General features: G+C 39.3%; 1 protein-coding gene across 7 annotated transcripts in view; it reads left to right on the top strand.

Annotated features, from left to right (window-relative positions):
* LOC106071603 (uncharacterized) overlaps positions 1-22,028 on the top strand; it is a 190,247-nt gene that overhangs the window by 66,857 nt on the left and 101,362 nt on the right. For all 7 annotated transcript variants that reach the window (XM_056027222.1, XM_056027223.1, XM_056027225.1 and 4 more), the window contains one exon: positions 9,960-10,179. In XM_056027222.1, coding sequence (XP_055883197.1) covers positions 9,960-10,179 — 220 coding nt within the window. The remainder of the gene's footprint in view (positions 1-9,959; positions 10,180-22,028) is intronic.

Genomic DNA, 22,028 nt, shown 5'->3' with positions numbered 1-22,028 from the left:
CTTTTCGCGTCTGCCTCTGTTCTCGGCAGCAGATTTTCTTTGGTCTCAAATGTGTATCCGGGGCTTTGAATAGAGGTAATTCTTTAAGTCCGTCAGTTAAGCTGGACAGAGCGGTATCCTGTATGGAAGACGAATCTCAGACGAATGCATGCCAAAGGCAGTCTTTTTTTGGTGAGCTAAAAGACCAGTTTAGGCGCCAACTTGCTTTAGCTGAAATAGAACAGCTGAAGGTCACCAGCAAAATAAACAACAAAGTACAAGGTATCTACACCGCTCTAGGCAATTCAAGTGTTATCAATTTATAAAGCCTTCAAAACACAATAACTAATCGTACATTGGCACATTTAATTTCATTACTTCTCTTTCATAGTTCTATAATAAATCAATCTACAGTAAGATGGTGTGCAAATGTTTAATTAGGTCTATTGATCCTTGAGAACTCGTTCTTGTTTGCAAAGAAATATTTTAGTGTACTGCGGTAAGCCTAGTGACGTAGGCAGCGTTTTTCCCGTTCACGTCACGGAAAATTTTCATTCATAAAACATTCTAGCCAAAATTAATTTTTCGATAATGAGGCATTTTCAAACCGATATAACGGTCGACCTCGAGTTTTCCCGATGTGGCCAATGAGTTGAGAATTTTTTTCTCACTATTATGCACATACCGTGAACTTTTAAAGAAAATCGTTAGAGCCGTTTTCGAAATAAAATTTATATATATATAAATATATATACATACATACATACATACAAGAATTGCTCGCTTAAGAGTATAGGATACGTGGCTATCAGGTTAGGACATTAGTCAGACACAATGTATATGTGTGCTTTGTAAATACTTTGAGGGTATTGAAGAGCATATTGGATGTCAACACTCATACACTCGGATACACGTACTCTCAAAAACATACACTCTCAAACACATGGACATACATACACTAGCGGATCCAGGACTTCGGAGTGAGGGGGGGGGCGATTTTTTTCCAAACCCTAACCCTAACGCCCTGTAAACCCTAACCCTAAGCATAAACGCGCTTACAGTATAAATAAATCGTTTTTTTTTTGCTTTCTTTACTACAGAACCGCATTCTCCTGACATCCACAGCTCATTATTTATCTTATTCAAAAAAAAAAAGAACATTTGAATAATGTTTTACTTGAAAATATTCTAATATGAAGAATTTATAGGCCCTTAATACATTGCAAATACAGCCGATTTGTTCCTTGAAAAAATAAGATACCTCACATATTATTTCGATTAATGCTTTGAGGATCGCATTCGAAAAAGAAATATTTGAAAAAAAAAAAGCCATGTTGAGGCCTTCCCCTAGATAGCTAGGGGGGCTGGGGGTCTGAGACCTTTCTCTTGACAGCTTGGGGGTCTGGGGGAGCGCAGTAAGCTCCCCCAGTGGGGATCGATGCCAAAATAGTTTTCTTGCATTCTTCACTGCAGAAAAGCATTCTCCTGATATCTACAGCTCATTATTCCTCCTATTAAGTGGAAGTGGGAGGAGAAATTAAGTGAACCAATTAGATTTTACTCAAAATTGTTTGCATTTTTAGTATTCAAGCATAAATTATGAGTTATTGTCCCAATTTTTTTTTACAACAAAAAAATATCAGTTTTGAGTAAAGGTTGAAAAGATGACTAACAAAATAATATTTGGGTTCAAAACTTATTTCAAAAGTTACTCTTATAATGAGAAATTTTGTATGAATTCTAAATTTTCCAAAACAAAGTCTTTCTTAAAATAACTAAGATAAAGCCGTATACAATGACATCAACTCTGTCGCCACATTTGTGACTTTTCTGTTTTAAAACGTCATCTTTTCATCTGGAAAGGGGAGAGGGCGGTAGAGTGAAAACGTTAATCCTCGCTCCTTTTTATAATTTCTGATAATGATTGCATTTGGCATTAAAGAATAGGGGGTGGGGCGACTCGATAAAAGAATTCAATTTATAGCATATATAAATTATATTATTGACACTTTTTTTATTTTGTAATTTCTTAAATAAAATACAAAAAGAAAAAAGTATTGGTTTGTCCGACTTATGATAAAATTTGAGATCAGATCGTGTGTCCGACATTATATACAAATGGATTGAAACATCAATATATAGTTTATATTATATAGATAGTCAACTAATTGTGTTCAAAAACTATGATTTCTCCATAAAAATAGGACCGCCCCACCCCATTCAGAGGGCTAGAGTGGGGAGGGCAGCAGAAGCTATCGCCCCTCCCCCTCCACCTCACCGGATCGGCTAAGATACCAGAAGTGTAGCAACATAATATAAAAATTATATTGTAATTCAACTAATTTTGTTCACAAACTATGATTTCTAATTAAAAGTAGGTTTAGGTTAGAAGGGCTACATATGTTCGCCCCCCCTCCCCCAATCGGCTAACAGGGGAACGACATAATATAAAGATCGGTTAAAATATCAATAACAAGTTTTAATTATACAGATATTTAATTGATTCCGTTGACAAGCTGTGATTTCTACAAATAAATTGGACCGCTCCCCCCTCTCGAAAGTTTATGGTGGGGGGGGGGGCGGGATTGATGCCATCGCCACCTCCCCATCCCACCAAATCCGCAACATACTAGAGGGGGGGCGAAATAGTCTAAAAATAGGTTGAAATATAAATAATTAGTATATATTATTAACATAACTAATAAATTCGTATAGAAATTGTGTGATTTCTTTACTAAAAGTCGTCCGTAATATAAAGGGGGGGGGGTCGGCCGAGTGGGGGTGGGGGCGATCGCCCATACCGCCCCCCCCCCGGATCCGCCAGTGCATACATACAAACACACACTCGGCCACACGCTCACACACAAGTACTACATATACACACAGCGCACGCAAATATACATTTTTATACAAACACACACAAACAAACACACATTCTAACACATACACAAATATATATATATATAATCTCAAAATATCGGTATACACATTTACTCACATACACACTCAAAGCACACAATCACGTACACACACGTACACTCACGCACACACACACACAACCGCACATAAACACACAGGGGATTAACATACATCTTGCATCTACTTGTAAATCAAGACGAAATCTAGATCTACATGAAAACAAAAGATTCTGCTCAAAGACTTCATTGGATGAAACCAACTCAAGTGTTGTGCCACTGATTCCCGGGAGACGTCATGGACTGACTTCTCTGTGTGTGTGTGTGAAGTTCACGTCTTGAACTAGTTGGTCACTCCATGGCTATTACTTGCATGTTCGAATAATTCATGAATGTCCAGATCCAGCAGCTCCTATTGAAGATGGCGGATATTGTCAAGTCAATCGATGACTCTGAGTTAACTCCAGGCGGGGGTGGATAAAATATACTTTTTTTTTCCAACGGAAAATAAGGGGAAAAGGAGGGTCTGGTAAAGGATGCCATATTGTTTTCTTTAGACCAAGGAAGACAACCACAATAAGCTTTGGACGGTAAAACAATTGATCTGTGATGACCTCCCTTCAGAGAAAGAGCCTCCCAACCTTCTCTGCTCCGAAAAGACTTATACAATTCATCTTTTAAATTACAAACGTTCCTTTCAAAAAAGAAAATTACTACAGACAATTTTTAATCATGTGTTTCTAGACTTGTTTTATAACAAGAACTGAAATAAGGAGCTCACCAAAAAGTTCTAGAGCTAAACACCATAAGGAAGAATAAATGTCAAACAACAGTATGATATTAGACATTCTCGAAGGAACTATACAAAAATACATACTACACCGAAATCCAAAAGTATGAGATATAACAACGAGAAAACATGTGATGGTGACGTCATGTTAAGCGGCTTTCATCTAAGTCTACACAAGACTACTGTACAAAGTGAAATACAGAACAGCATCTTCTAGGCTGAAACTTTGTATAAAATTTTATTCTGACTTTAGAAGTCGAAACTTAAAACTATTTCTACTGAACCCTACATGAAAAACCAAAAAGTGTCATCTACATCTAAAATCTCTCACTCGCAAAATCTTTTTTTTAATTACAAAACTTTAAAAAACGGAAAAGAGATGGTAAAGTACTAAGTGAAATTAAAGAAGAAGTATTCAAAGATTTATTCAAACATTACAGACCAACTTCAACATTTGTGTGGAATAAAAGAAGAAAAAATACTGTAAAAAATTAATGTTGATAGTAAATTGTCATAGTTGTCAGCTAAGTTCATCAATGGAACGTCTGCCTTTCAAAGTTTGTTCCCCGCACTGTCACACTTTGCACAGTTTCAACATACGCAATAAGTCAAGTTGTAACACGTGGTGGCATGTAAGGTTGTAACACGTGGTGTGGTATGTCAAGTTGTAACACGTGGTGGCATGTCAAGTTGTAACAAGTGGTGTAGTATGTCAAGTTGTAACAAGTGGTGGTATGTCAAGTTGTAACACGTGGTGTGGTATGTCAAGTTGTAACACGTGGTGGCATGTCAAGTTGTAACAAGTGGTGTAGTATGTCAAGTTGTAACAAGTGGTGGTATGTCAAGTTGTAACAAGTGGTGTGGTATGTCAAGTTGTAACACGTGGTGGCATGTCAAGTTGTAACACGTGGTGGCATGTCAAGTTGTAACAAGTGGTGTGGTATGTCAAGTTGTAACACGTGGTGGTATGTCAAGTTGTAACACGTGGTGGCATGTCAAGTTGTAACACGTGGTGGCATGTCAAGTTGTAACACGTGGTGTAGTATGTCAAGTTGTAACACGTGGTGGCATGTCAAGTTGTAACACGTGGTGGCATGTCAAGTTGTAACAAGTGGTGTAGTATGTCAAGTTGTAACAAGTGGTGTGGTATGTCAAGTTGTAACACGTGGTGGCATGTCAAGTTGTAACAAGTGGTGTGGTATGTCAAGTTGTAACACGTGGTGGTATGTCAAGTTGTAACACGTGGTGGCTTGTCAAGTTGTAACACGTGGTGGCATGTCAAGTTGTAACACGTGGTGGTATGTCAAGTTGTAACACGTGGTGGTATGTCAAGTTGTAACACGTGGTGGTATGTCACGTTGTAACACGTGGTGGTATGTCAAGTTGTAACACGTGGTGGCATGTCAAGTTGTAACACGTGGTGGTATGTCAAGTTGTAACACGTGGTGGCATGTCAAGTTGTAACACGTGGTGGTATGTCAAGTTGTAACACGTGGTGGCTTGTCAAGTTGTAACACGTGGTGGCATGTCAAGTTGTAACACGTGGTGGTATGTCAAGTTGTAACACGTGGTGGTATGTCAAGTTGTAACACGTGGTGGCATGTCAAGTTGTAACAAGTGGTGTGGTATGTCAAGTTGTAACACGTGGTGGTATGTCAAGTTGTAACACGTGGTGGCTTGTCAAGTTGTAACACGTGGTGGCATGTCAAGTTGTAACACGTGGTGGTATGTCAAATTGTAACACGTGGTGGTATGTCAAGTTGTAACACGTGGTGGTATGTCAAGTTGTAACACGTGGTGGCATGTCAAGTTGTAACAAGTGGTGGCATGTCAAGTTGTAACAAGTGGTGTGGTATGTCAAGTTGTAACACGTGGTGGTATGTCAAGTTGTAACACGTGGTGGTATGTCAAGTTGTAACACGTGGTGGTATGTCTAGTTGTAACAAGTGGTGTAGTATGTCAAGTTGTAACAAGTGGTGGTATGTCAAGTTGTAACAAGTGGTGTGGTATGTCAAGTTGTAACACGTGGTGGCATGTCAAGTTGTAACACGTGGTGGCATGTCAAGTTGTAACAAGTGGTGTAGTATGTCAAGTTGTAACAAGTGGTGTGGTATGTCAAGTTGTAACACGTGGTGGCATGTCAAGTTGTAACACGTGGTGGCATGTCAAGTTGTAACAAGTGGTGTGGTATGTCAAGTTGTAACACGTGGTGGCATGTCAAGTTGTAACACGTGGTGGCATGTCAAGTTGTAACAAGTGGTGTGGTATGTCAAGTTGTAACACGTTGTGGTATGTCAAGTTGTAACACGTGGTGGCTTGTCAAGTTGTAACACGTGGTGGCATGTCAAGTTGTAACACGTGGTGGTATGTCAAGTTGTAACAAGTGGTGTTGCATGTCAAGTTGTAACACGTGGTGTTGCATGTCAGGCTGTAACTTGTGGCATGTCAAGTTGTAACATTTGTGGTGGCATGTCAAGTTGTAACATGCTGTGGCATGTCATCTAATCAGTTTTATAAGACATTGACAACATTTAGTCCAGTTTAATAAAAAATGTAAGAAATAACAGTACATCCACGTCTATCAATGGTTAATGTTGTGACAAAGATATTCAAGTCTATCAATTGTTTAAGTTTTTCTAAGACATTATCAAATTGTTTAGACTGTAACAGAGACATTCTAGGCTATAAAATTGTTTAGACTGTAACAGAGACATTCTAGACTATTAAATTGTTTAGACTGTAACAGAGACATTCTAGTCTATCAAATTGTTTAGACTGACAGAACCTTTAGTTCGAACACACTAAAGCGTCTATTGATTGTCTACTACCATTAACGCAGTCAAGGGATGGGACCAGTAGGAGCTGCTAGATCAACACTGGCCACTGGGGAATACAAGCACTTAATTGAATTAGCCAGAGACCTTGACCATTGGAAACGAGCAAATGATCCCCCACATCGAGATAGTATTGGCTATTTGCTGGCTTTCATTGCATACATCTTTTGTGTCTATATTGGAGCTACCTGTTCTTATATTGATAGGAGCTCTATATATCAATCAATTTATAAAAGCTACATGCCATTTGATTTTAATCAGATATAGCCTTAAAAGGGTTACATGCCATGTATAGCATAAAGGCTACATTTCACTATGTATGTAACAGTTACAAATCATAAGAATTAGAAGGGCTACTTGGCATTGATAGTACTGAGATTAATTGTTGTTTGTAGTATTAGATATGGGCTTGTCTTCGACCGTAGCTTCATGCGTTTAGCTAAATCACTGTAGGCGTATTAATTTATTTGTACACAACTTGAATAAAACTTGAACCAACAACAACAAAAAAATAATTATATTAACTGTATTGATTAGTTTGGATCAGGCATGTAATCTATAATAGATCTAAACTAACAATAAAAAAGCATTTATAAAGATAAAAAATGGGGAAAGACCTGAATTCGAACTCCTGGCTCAAATCTTCTCAGGCTTCTTAAACCAACACGGTAACCACTCTGCCTGTGAAGAGCTTGTGAACATGGAAGATTCTATAGTCTCGTCCTATTTTTCAGGTTTTACCAGACAGACAGGCAGAGTGAGTTGATATAAACTTTGTAAAAATGTTGACAACTTTTATTGACAGGATCTAGGCGTTATATAACTTGTTATTTAAGTGTAGCTATTTGTAACGAGGCTATGAAATAACAAAATCTTGAAGGATAGGAAATATCTGTCAACTCACTTCAAAAACTGCAATCATAACACGTCATTCTGTCACCCGTCTTATACTCTAACGTCCACTGACTTATATCAATTCTTTCACCCCCGTTCCTATAAGCTCGTCTTTACTTATTGTTACACCAGAATACAGTCAGCCCATACAAACACGCAATCACACACACACACACTTCATAATAAGAGCAAGCTCTTTCTAAATTAAAAATAATACATAGTTTAGTTGTGCCCACAAGAAAGTGGTTCAGACATCTGATGAGGTAGCTGAGATATCAATCCAAGGGGGGTAACAACAAAAACACAACCAAATGACTTTCACAGTTGATCAACAAGATATTGTCGTTTACATCTACTTTTAAAACAAAATCTATTGAAGATTCTTGGATCATGACAAGTTCAGTCCCCTGCTGTTCTAGGTGAGTTCCCAGAAGATATGCCAGCTACATTCACATTCTTAGTAAGTTCCCAGAAGATTTGCCAGCTACATTCACATTTTTAGTAAGTTCCCAGAAGATTTGCCAGCTACTCTCTTATTTGCCAGCAAATTTCTTGGTATCATTCTCTTCTATTACACTGGAGTTGTCTCTCATTTCTCTGCACATTGAAGCTATTGTGATGAATTGGACTAAAGAACACTACAGTAAGTAGTAACACTTCAAATCAACTCAATGACTACAGGAGACTTCTCTTTGTAACAATGTATTTTAATGGATTCAAGTCAACTCAATGACTACAGAAGATTTCCCTTTGAAACAACGTATTTTAGTGGATTCAAGTCAACTCAATGACTACAGGAGACTTCACTTTGTAACAATATATTTTAATGGATTCAAGTCAACTCAATGACTACAGGAGACTTCCCTTTGTAACAATGTATTTTAGTGGATTCAAGTCAACTCAATGACTACAGAAGACTTCACTTTGTAACAACGTATTTTAGTGGATTCAAGTCAACTCTATGACTACAGAAGACTTCACTTTGTAACAATGTATTTTAATGGATTCAAGTCAACTCAATGACTACAGAAGACTTCACTTTGTAACAATGTATTTTAATGGATTCAAGTCAACTCAATGACTACAGGAGACTTCACTTTGTAACAATGTATTTTAGTGGATTCAAGTCAACTCAATGACTACAGGAGACCTCCCAGTAACAACGTATTTGAGTGGATTCAAGTCAACTCAATGACTACAGGAGACCTCCCAGTAACAACGTATTTGAGTGGATTCAAGTCAACTCAATGACTACAGGAGATCTCCCAGTAACAATGTATTTTAGTGGATTCAAGTCAACTCAATGACTACAGGAGACCTCTCTGTAACAACGTATTTGAGTGGATTCTGTTTGTAAAGAAACATCCAAGGCGGTCTAACAGTCACGTGCCAAATAGCCCCGTCTTGTAAGTTACGTCACAGTTCTCTAAGTTTCCTCTAGTGTCATTAGTAATGGAGTTGGGGAATTAGAGAATATTGATCACCGGTACTACCAAATAGCTGCTACAAAACTAAACCCATCACATTGGAGAGGTTGAATAGACCTTCAAACATAGCCATGTGGTTAATGTTTAATTGACATGAATGTCATTAATTGTTTAAAATCATTAATTTCAAATAAAGGGTGTTATTACCACCCCCTGTTAGAAAACAAATCACCTGCTAATTGTTAGCTATTGAACCAACTGTTATCAGGTAGCTATTTGTTATACTGCTGGCTAGTAAGTCAACAGTTAACTATTTAACGAACTGCTTACTGACAAATTTTCAATCTATCGTTAGCAACTAGCATTTTAGAAAAATGTGTGGGTTTTGTATTATGTAAAGGAGAACTCTCGATAAAATGTCAATGTGTAACTTAAGTTTCAAAAGAATGCCAACTCCTATTGTTAGTGGATTACAACGTACTCTCTTGTGTACACAGCGAAGAACACATCAACGAAGTTGCAACTCTTCGGGAAATAGTTTTTGTTGTTTGTTTTTTTCAATGGGATAAACAGATGAGGGGGCGCGTTATCTTTAATTGATCCCGTGACTTCCCCTGGTGACCGAGCCATTGTAGGTCTGTCCCGGTCTGCTCACTTTCCTCTGTACCGGTACTTGACCTACACACACACACAAAAAACAGAAACAGTACTCAGGCCTAAGGGGGATAATTAGATCTTCGTATGTATGCACAAATGACCGAAGTTTGGTTTTTGGTTATAAAACCCACAAAACAAAAGTTTTAAAAATAATTCTTAGCCTGAGAGTCTTTTGTGTGTGTGTGTATGTGCGTGTTTGTGTGTGTGTGTGTGAGAGAGAGAGAGCGATTTATCTTTTTAGATTAAAAAAAAAATTCTGCAGTTTCATAGAGTAATAGAAAATGGATCTGAACACCATATATATTCTGACTAAATAAGTTCATATGATATATAATTATACTGACAATATTGAACGTATAGACCTAAATTCTAAATCCACATTTCAATACTTTAAAAAATCCATCAAATAGAAACTCTACTAAAAACTAGGCCTACATAGTTCTTATTGACTTCTTCCTTCCAGGAAACTAGAAGAAGACTACGTTCAGATAGCTACCAAGATGGAGAGAGAGGCTTCACTATCAGAGATGACTGAATCTGGGTCACAACTGTGTCCCGTGTGCAACAAGAACCACTTACCCATGAACCGTGACGGAACTGGGTCCAGTATGACGGTCTGTGTACAGTGTGAGCAACGGACATGTCGCAATTGTGGGGCTTTTAAGACCGCGCACCCCAGCAAGGTGAGTAGACATCAGCCTACGCGTGTCTGGCATGAAGATGTCCTGAACTCTCTTGAATACGAGTAGAAAAAGTCCAAATAGAATTTCCTATAGGCGTCAATGAGTGCTCCCTAGGCGTCATTGTGGCCTAAGGAAACTCTTTAGTAGCATCAAAGTAGCGCTTTATTACTTTGAATAACCTGTATAAACAATTTCACTACATCTAAATCATACCTACATCACAGAAATGATATTCCTACTTGTAGATACATGAGATATATATCTCTTATGATAAGTTGGATTAGACCTACATAAAACATGCATGAGACATACATTTAATATTAAGTTGGTTGTCGATGCATGAGACATGCATCTGTTATTGAAACCAAAATACATCAAGTCGAATGACCTGTTTCATCTAATATATATGATTGAATGTAAGGTGTACGTATGTATGTAGAAATCAAAACTGTTTGACCGATCTTGATAAAAACTTTGCAGAAATGTTCCTGAATAAGTGGTCATGACGTAGACCGTAGTGTATGTTTAATATCCCTCCCACAACCGGAAGGCCCTAAAAAAAATTACCTAAATTAATCTCTATTAATGAACGAAACATTTTAGCAAATCGAGTAAACCCAATAATAATAATAATAATAATAATCTTTATTATCCGTAAGGAAATTTGTCTTACAATTTGGGCATTACACCAAACAAAAAACATTATAACTATAAGAACGTCTTAGCTTCACTAACATTAGGTCTTAGCTTCACTAACATTAGGACCAACGTCTTAGCTTCACTAACATTAGGACCAACGTCTTAGCTTCACTAACATTAGGTCTTAGCTTCACTAACATTAGGTCTTAGCTTCACTAACATTAGGACCGACGTCTTAGCTTCACTAACATTAGGTCTTAGCTTCACTAACATTAGGACCAACGCCTTAGCTTCACTAACATTAGGTCTTAGCTTCACTAAAATTAGGACCAACGTCTTAGCTTCACTAACATTAGGACCAACGTCTTAGCTTCACTAACATTAGGTCTTAGCTTCACTAACATTAGGTCTTAGCTTCACTAACATTAGGACCAACGTCTTAGCTTCACTAACATTAGGACCAACGTCTTAGCTTCACTAACATTAGGACCGACGTCTTAGCTTCACTAACATTAGGTCTTAGCTTCACTAACATTAGGTCTTAGCTTCACTAACATTAGGTCTTAGCTTCACTAACATTAGGACCAACGTCTTAGCTTCACTAACATTAGGACCAACGTCTTAGCTTCACTAACATTAGGTCTTAGCTTCACTAACATTAGGTCTTAGCTTCACTAACATTAGGACCAACGTCTTAGCTTCACTAACATTAGGTCTTAGCTTCACTAACATTAGGACCAACGTCTTAGCTTCACTAACATTAGGACCAACGTCTTAGCTTCACTAACATTAGGACCAACGTCTTAGCTTCACTAACATTAGGTCTTAGCTTCACTAACATTAGGTCTTAGCTTCACTAACATTAGGTCTTAGCTTCACTAACATTAGGTCCTAGCTTCACTAACATTAGGACCAACGTCTTAGCTTCACTAACATTAGGACCAACGTCTTAGCTTCACTAACATTAGGTCTTAGCTTCACTAACATTAGGTCTTAGCTTCACTAACATTAGGACCAACGTCTTAGCTTCACTAACATTAGGTCTTAGCTTCACTAACATTAGGTCTTAGCTTCACTAACATTAGGTCTTAGCTTCACTAACATTAGGTCTTAGCTTCACTAACATTAGGTCTTAGCTTCACTAACATTAGGTCTTAGCTTCACTAACATTAGGTCTTAGCTTCACTAACATTAGGTCTTAGCTTCACTAACATTAGGTCTTAGCTTCACTAACATTAGGTCTTAGCTTCACTAACATTAGGACCAACGTCTTAGCTTCACTAACATTAGGACCAACGTCTTAGCTTCACTAACATTAGGTCTTAGCTTCACTAACATTAGGTCTTAGCTTCACTAACATTAGGACCAACGTCTTAGCTTCACTAACATTAGGTCTTAGCTTCACTAACATTAGGTCTTAGCTTCACTAACATTAGGACCAACGTCTTAGCTTCACTAACATTAGGTCTTAGCTTCACTAACATTAGGTCTTAGCTTCACTAACATTAGGACCAACGTCTTAGCTTCACTAACATTAGGTCTTAGCTTCACTAACATTAGGTCTTAGCTTCACTAACATTAGGACCAACGTCTTAGCTTCACTAACATTAGGTCTTAGCTTCACTAACATTAGGTCTTAGCTTCACTAACATTAGGACCAACGTCTTAGCTTCACTAACATTAGGTCTTAGCTTCACTAACATTAGGACCAACGTCTTAGCTTCACTAACATTAGGACCAACGTCTTAGCTTCACTAACATTAGGACCAACGTCTTAGCTTCACTAACATTAGGTCTTAGCTTCACTAACATTAGGTCTTAGCTTCACTAACATTAGGACCAACGTCTTAGCTTCACTAACATTAGGTCTTAGCTTCACTAACATTAGGTCTTAGCTTCACTAACATTAGGACCAACGTCTTAGCTTCACTAACATTAGGTCTTAGCTTCACTAACATTAGGTCTTAGCTTCACTAACATTAGGACCAACGTCTTAGCTTCACTAACATTAGGTCTTAGCTTCACTAACATTAGGTCTTAGCTTCACTAACATTAGGACCAACGTCTTAGCTTCACTAACATTAGGACCAACGTCTTAGCTTCACTAACATTAGGACCAACGTCTTAGCTTCACTAACATTAGGACCAACGTCTTAGCTTCACTAACATTAGGACCAACGTCTTAGCTTCACTAACATTAGGACCAACGTCTTAGCTTCACTAACATTAGGTCTTAGCTTCACTAACATTAGGTCTTAGCTTCACTAACATTAGGACCAACGTCTTAGCTTCACTAACATTAGGACCAACGTCTTAGCTTCACTAACATTAGGACCAACGTCTTAGCTTCACTAACATTAGGACCAACGTCTTAGCTTCACTAACATTAGGACCAACGTCTTAGCTTCACTAACATTAGGACCAACGTCTTAGCTTCACTAACATTAGGTCTTAGCTTCACTAACATTAGGTCTTAGCTTCACTAACATTAGGTCTTAGCTTCACTAACATTAGGTCTTAGCTTCACTAACATTAGGTCTTAGCTTCACTAACATTAGGTCTTAGCTTCACTAACATTAGGTCTTAGCTTCACTAACATTAGGTCTTAGCTTCACTAACATTAGGTCTTAGCTTCACTAACATTAGGTCTTAGCTTCACTAACATTAGGATCTCCACCCCGCTTGCACTACACATGTACAATAGGTAACATTACTCATTAATTGTTGCTTTAAATTATACCCGACTTATATACATACTAAAAAAAAAAATTTCTTTTAAAAAAAAGTAAACAAATAGTTTAAAATGTAAGTAGCTAGTATAACTGAAAGTATTTAACTTTGTAATACAATTTTTTAAAAACATTTTTTGACACAAAATTTCAAACTATTTGCATAAATCTTTCAAATCTTTTGTCTCACAAGGTCGATGTCAAAGATGAGCATAAGCCCAACGGATTTTGATATTTCAGTTCGATATATAAATGTAAAATGTTTGTTTGTTTGACATGTTTTGGATGTTCTTTCAGAATTGAAGATAGTTGACTTCCTAGAGTCCAAAACCTCCCGCAAGACGATGAGTACGAGCACGGTTTGACCATCGATAAATCCTAACGACAGTCCAGCGCGCTAACCGCACGACCAGGCAGCCATCCTAACTCCATTATAATTCCAATATAACTTCAATGCAACTTTAATATAACTCCAATATAACCTAAATATAACTGCAACATAATTCCAATTTAACTTCAACATAACTTCAATATAACTTCAATTTAACTTCAATATAACTTCCATATAACTCCAATATAACTTCAATATAACTCCAATGTAACTCCAATATGACTTCAGCATTTCAGACAAAAATCTGCCTATCCAAAGACAAGGCTTCTTGTTTCCATTGTTCTAGTTCTTGTAGCTCTCTGTACATTCTGTTGTCAGAAATTCGATGCTCGAACCGACTTCAGATCGATACTGTCATCGTAAATCATCCTTCATGTGGCTTGAGCTGACATGTAACGATACTTCTATCTATTCTTTATGAGCGACTACGATGCCGGGCCCCCATTGATGAGTCTATTTTTGTTGTAGTCCAACATGTCATTTGAAGAGATCTCTCCATCCATACACAAAGGTTTTATTGAAACTTAATTCTTGCTGCGTGTCAATATTAAACATTGAGAACTCACAAAGTATATAGAATGAAAGTTGTATGTTTTCCTGCTTAATGACTAAGATCTAGATGTAGCTCCATGCTACTGAAAGAGACAAATCTGGAAGAACTCAATTCATATGCTTCTATTGGCCTCCTTCAGTCGTAGAACGACTGTGGTTCATCTTGAACACTTTTTCATATGGCTGTGGAGCCCTATTTTGGAGAGATACTCCCGTCCACATATATTGCATCTCAAGCTGGCTTTCGCTTTGGTGGTAGAGGAGCTGGCCATTTTCCTTGTGGCACGCTTTTCTTCAAGAGCTGAAGCCCATGTTTTGTCGCTGTCCATAGCTTTCTTGGTCACCGTATCTCTCCAACTAGTGCGGTCTAAGGCTAAGTCTTCCCAATGGTCAGTATCAATGTTCACTGATTTTAAATCCCTTTTTATCACATCAACGTAACGGAGCTGGAGGGCGACCAGTTTTTCTTGAGTCAAAAGCAAGTTGCCCGTACAGAATGATTTTCGGGATGCGATTGTCCTCCATCCGACGAACATATCCGAGCCAGCGCAGGCGGCATTGCCTGAGCACTGTAAAGATGCTGAGAAGGCCCGTTCTCGCGAGAATCTCAGTATTACACACTATTTCTTTCCATGTTATTTTTAAGATCCTTCGAAGGCAGCGCAAGTGGAATGAGTTTTAAGTTTTCTCTCTTGCTTTGTGTAGGTCGTCCACGACTCACTGCCGTACAGTAGCGTGATAAGAACGCATGTCATGTGGACCTCCATTTTGGTCGCTGTGGTGAGCTTTTAGTTTTCCCAAACTCTTGGTCGGAGTCTAGCGAAGGTCGAGACAGCGTTTTTTGTATCCCCTCTTCTAAAGACAGATCATCTTGAATTGTAGACCCAAGGTAGCGGAATTCGTTTACGGCATCTAGCTTGTTATCGTCAATGAGGATGGCTGGTGGTGCTGTAGCAGGTGGTCCCATAACATTTGTTTTCTTTGTGCTAATGGTTAGGCCATCTGAAATAACTCAAGAATATGCTTGTATCAAGTGTTGAAGTGTATAACTAAATACTAGAGGGGGGGGTGGCATGACTCACGAACTGTTCCATTGAAGGAGTCACATGGATACTGGCTCATCCTTTAGAGCTACAATACAGAATTTGAACGAGGCGGGATGGTGGCTTGTGAGATCCGGATAGTCCTTCTCTGGCTGTACCATTGAAGGAAGCAATACAAAGTTATTTTTTCCTTTAAGACAATATAAGAAGAAAAGAAAAGAGGAGTTTCAGGAGGCTTGACTCTCTATGGCTGTTCTAATGATGAAGGCGAAGCAAAGTTATTGTATCATTTAGGACTGAAAATGATAAGCCAAAAAAAAAAAAAAAAAAAAAAACAAAGATTACAAAGAGAGTTTGTGTTATCACAAACTCAGAGGCTGCCCCCGTCGGAGTCGGATCCCTGTCGGATCCGCTTATTCGCAAGGAATATTCAAGACCTCATTTAATTTTGATGGACAAAAGAAATAATGTTTCAAAGACTAATTTGCCGTTGTAAAAAAAATTATGTGCAGTTTGCGCGCTGGATTGTCGTTCGGATTTATCGATGGCTCCCCGTCGTCCTGCGGGAGGTTCGGACTAGGAAGTAAACTATCTTTAACTCTGAAGGAACATCCGAAACTTGTCAAACAAAAAAAACAAACAACACTGTGCTTGATATTTACATACAAAGTGCATTCTTAGCCTTTATAAACAAACATAAATGTTTCTTTTAATTTTAGCAGCATATTGACCAGAAAAAAACACCTTTAACTAATATTTACATTTGTTGTAAACATTTCTTGTACATTTTATAAATATATTTGACTTAGTGATACTGAAAATACACATACAGTTTACTTTTTTTGTTAACATATTGTAACATTACCTCCCTTACATTTACGCAATTGTTTTAGAATTGGTGTATTTTTATGAAAAAATCGCTTGCATAATTAATTTTATAAACTAAACTGTTTGCTTTTAGAAAACCAAAAGTAGCTGTTGCACCTAAACATTTCAAGCTGCATTGCATGGTGAAATAATATTTTTCATTTCTTTTCTAGTTTTTCGAGATCTCATTGTGACAAACGGACAGACGGAAATTTTGCACAAACCTAATAGCGGCTCTTCCCCTTACGGGGGCCGCTAAAAAAAAGAGATAGTGATAGAGATTAATCGATGGTTAGCTTGACCATTATTCAGTTCTTGTGAAGGGGGCATTGTAAATGAGTGATATATTATTATATCCTACAGATCTAGATCAAAGAGCCGAGGGACCTAATTTGGCCACTGATGTGTTGAGTTAGATCTGTTACTGCTGTGTTGGGTTAGATCTGTTACTGCTGGGTTGAGTTAGATCTGTTACTGCTGTATTGGGTTAGATCTGTTACTGCTGTGTTGGGTTAGATCTGTTACTGCTGGGTTGAGTTAGATCTGTTACTGCTGTGTTGGGTTAGATCTGTTACTGCTGTGTTGAGTTAGATCTGTTCCTGTTGTGTTGAGTTAGATCTGTTCCTGCTGTGTTGAGTTAGATCTGTTACTGCTGTGTTGGGTTAGATCTGTTACTAATGTGTTGAGTTAGATCTGTTACTGCTGTGTTGGGTTAGATCTGTTACTGCTGTGTTGGGTTAGATCTGTTACTGATGGGTTGAGTTAGATCTGTTACTGCTGGGTTGGGTTAGATCTGTTACTGCTGTGTTGGGTTAGATCTGTTACTGCTGGGTTGAGTTAGATCTGTTCCTGCTGTGTTGGGTTAGATCTGTTACTGATGTGTTGAGTTAGATCTGTTACTGCTGTGTTGGGTTAGATCTGTTACTGCTGGGTTGAGTTAGATCTGTTACTGCTGTATTGGGTTAGATCTGTTACTGCTGTGTTGGGTTAGATCTGTTACTGCTGGGTTGAGTTAGATCTGTTACTGCTGTGTTGGGTTAGATCTGTTACTGCTGTGTTGAGTTAGATCTGTTCCTGTTGTGTTGAGTTAGATCTGTTCCTGCTGTGTTGAGTTAGATCTGTTACTGCTGTGTTGGGTTAGATCTGTTACTAATGTGTTGAGTTAGATCTGTTACTGCTGTGTTGGGTTAGATCTGTTACTGCTGTGTTGGGTTAGATCTGTTACTGATGGGTTGAGTTAGATCTGTTACTGCTGGGTTGAGTTAGATCTGTTACTGCTGTGTTGGGTTAGATCTGTTACTGCTGGGTTGAGTTAGATCTGTTCCTGCTGTGTTGGGTTAGATCTGTTACTGATGTGTTGAGTTAGATCTGTTACTGCTGTGTTGAGTTAGATCTGTTCCTGCTGTGTTGGGTTAGATCTGTTACTGCTGTGTTGGGTTAGATCTGTTACTAATGGGTTGAGTTAGATCTGTTACTGCTGGGTTGGGTTAGATCTGTTACTGCTGTGTTGGGTTAGATCTGTTACTGCTGGGTTGAGTTAGATCTGTTACTGCTGGGTTGAGTTAGATCTGTTACTGCTGGGTTGAGTTAGATCTGTTACTGCTGTGTTGGGTTAGATCTGTTACTGCTGGGTTGAGTTAGATCTGTTCCTGCTGTGTTGGGTTAGATCTGTTACTGCTGTTTGCTTGATGTAGGAATGCCTAATTTATTTTTAACTTAGTAATGCATGGTAAAATGTTTACTAAGCTTCTATCAATTCACTCTGTTTGTCTGTCTGTCTGTCTGGTACAAAGTTTTTACACGTTCTTTCTACCACACGCAATCTCGGATCAAGTGGAAATTGTGCACAATTATTTCTTGTACCTGACAAAACAAGAATCAATTTTAAAAGTTAACCAATTAGTTAATTAACTATTGATAATTAAGTACTTTGGTATCGAACAAGTTGAATTAGTCCCCTTAATACTTTGAGTTAGTCGCTTAAAAGTTTGAAATTAACAATAAAACCTTCTACTTTCATAAGCACTTTGCTGGCACAGTGGTTAATATGTTGGCTTGAAGAGGCTTGAACCCTCGAGTTCGAATTCAACGTACAACTTTTTTTTAATGCATTTAAAAGCGCTCACGGTAACATTCACACTTACGGTAACATTCACACTAACGGTAACATTCACGCTCACGGTAACATTCACACTCACGGTAACATTCACACTCACTGTAACATTCACACTAACGGTAACATTCACGCTCACGGTAACATTCACACCCACGGTAACATTCACACTCACGGTAACATTCACACTCACGTGAACATTCACACTCACGGTAACATTCACACCCACGGTAACATTCACACTTACGGTAACATTTACACTCACGGGAACATTCACACTCACGGTAACATTCACACTCACGGTAACATTCACACTCACGGTAACATTCACACTCACGGTAACATTCACACTCACGGGAACATTCACACTCACGGTAACATTCCTACTCACGGTAACATTCACACTCACGGTAACATTCACACTCACGGGAACATTCACACCCACGGTAACATTCACACTCACGGGAACATTCATACTCACGGTGACATTCACACTCACGGGAACATTCACACTCACGGGAACATTCACACTCACAGTAACATTCACACTCACGGTAACATTCACACTCACGGAAACATTCACACTCACGGTAACATTCACGCTCACGGGAACATTCACACTCACGGTAACATTCACACTCACGGGAACATTCACACTCACGGGAACATTCACACTCACGGGAACATTCACACTCACGGGAACATTCACACTCACAGGAACATTCACACTCACGGTAACATTCACACTCACGGTAACATTCACACTCACGGTAACATTCACACTCACGGGAACATTCACGATCTTGGGAACATTCGAGATCATGGGGACATTCACACTCACGGTAACATTCACACTCACGGTAACATTCACACTCACGGGAACATTCACACTCACGGTAACATTCACACTCACGGGAACATTCACACTCACGGTAACATTCACACCCACGGTAACATTCACACTCACGGTAACATTCACACTCACGTGAACATTCACACTCACGGTAACATTCACACCCACGGTAACATTCACACTTACGGTAACATTTACACTCACGGTAACATTCACACCCACGGTAACATTCACACTCACAGTAACATTCACACTCACGGGAACATTCACACTCACGGTAACATTCACACTCACGGTAACATTCACACTCACGGTAACATTCACACTCACGGTAACATTCACACTCATGGGAACATTCACACTCACGGTAACATTCCTACTCACGGTAACATTCACACTCACGGTAACATTCACACTCACGGGAACATTCACACCCACGGTAACATTCACACTTACGGGAACATTCATACTCACGGTGACATTCACACTCACGGGAACATTCACACTCACGGGAACATTCACACTCACAGTAACATTCACACTCACGGTAACATTCACACTCACGGAAACATTCACACTCACGGTAACATTCACGCTCACGGGAACATTCACACTCACGGTAACATTCACACTCACGGGAACATTCACACTCACGGGAACATTCACACTCACGGGAACATTCACACTCACGGGAACATTCACACTCACAGGAACATTCACACTCACGGTAACATTCACACTCACGGTAACATTCACACTCACGGTAACATTCACACTCACGGGAACATTCACGATCTTGGGAACATTCGAGATCATGGGGACATTCACACTCACGGTAACATTCACACTCACGGTAACATTCACACTCACGGGAACATTTACACTCACGGGAACATTCACACCCACGTTAACATTCACACTCACGAGAACATTCACACTTACGGTAACATTCACACTCACGGGAACATTCACACTCACGGGAACATTCACACTCACGGGAACATTCACACTCACGGGAACATTCACACTCACGGTAACATTCACACTCAAGGTAACATTCACACTCACGGGAACATTCACACTCACGGGAACATTCACACTCACGGTAACATTCACACTCACGGTAACATTCACACTCACGGGAACATTCATACTCACGGGAACATTCACACTCACGTTAACATTCACACTCACGGGAACATTCACACTCACGGTAACATTCTCACTCACGGTAACATTAATACTCACGGTAAAATTCATACTCACGGGAACATTCACACTCACGGTAACATTCACACTCACGGTAACATTCACACTCACGGGAACATTCACGCTCACGGGAACATTCACACTCAGGATAACATTCACACTCACGGGAACATTCACACTCACGGTAACATTCACACTCACGGGAACATCTACACTCACGGTAACATTTACACTCACGGGAACATTCACACTCACGGTAACATTCACACTCACGGTAACATTCACACCCACGGTAACATTCATACTCACGGGAACATTCACACTCACGGTAACATTTACACTCACGGGAACATTCACACTCACGGTAACATTCACACTCACGGGAACATTCACGCTCACGGGAACATTCACACTCAGGATAACATTCACACTCACGGGAACATTCACACTCACGGTAACATTCACACTCACGGGAACATCTACACTCACGGTAACATTCACACTCACGGGAACATTCACACTCACGGTAACATTCACACTCACGGTAACATTCACACCCACGGTAACATTCATACTCACGGGAACATTCACACTCACGGTAACATTTACACTCACGGGAACATTCACACTCACGGTAACATTCACACTCACGGTAACATTAATACTCACGGTAACATTCATACTCACGGGATCATTCACACTCACGGTAACATTCACACTCACGGGAACATTCACACTCACGGTAACATTCACACTCATGGTAACATAAATACTCACGGTAACATTCATATTCACGGGAACATTCACACTCACGGTAACATTCACACTCACGGGAACATTCACACTCACGGTAACATTCACACTCACGGGAACATTCACACTCACGGTAACATTCACACTCACGGTAACATTCACACTCACGGTAACATTCATATTCACGGGAACATTCACACTCACGGGAACATTCACACTCACGGTAACATTCACACTCACGGTAACATTCACACTCACGGGAACATTCACACTCACGGTAACATTCACACTCACGGGAACATTTACACTCACGGTAACATTCACACTTACGGTAACATTCATACTCAAGGGAACATTCACACTCACGGGAACATTCACACTCACGGTAACATTCACACTCACGGTAACATTAATACTCACGGTAAAATTCATACTCACGGGAACATTCACACTCACGGTAACATTCACACTCACGGTAACATTCACACTCACGGGAACATTCACACTCACGGGAACATTCACACTCAGGATAACATTCACACTCACGGGAACATTCACACTCACGGTAACATTCACACTCACGGGAACATCTACACTCACGGTAACATTCACACTCACGGGAACATTCACACTCACCGTAACATTCACACTCACGGTAACATTCACACCCACGGTAACATTCATACTCACGGGAACATTC

Source organism: Biomphalaria glabrata, chromosome 4, assembly GCF_947242115.1.
Source record: "Biomphalaria glabrata chromosome 4, xgBioGlab47.1, whole genome shotgun sequence".
Classification (NCBI taxonomy): domain Eukaryota; kingdom Metazoa; phylum Mollusca; class Gastropoda; family Planorbidae; genus Biomphalaria; species Biomphalaria glabrata.
This window is presented reverse-complemented; position numbering and strand designations above follow the sequence as displayed.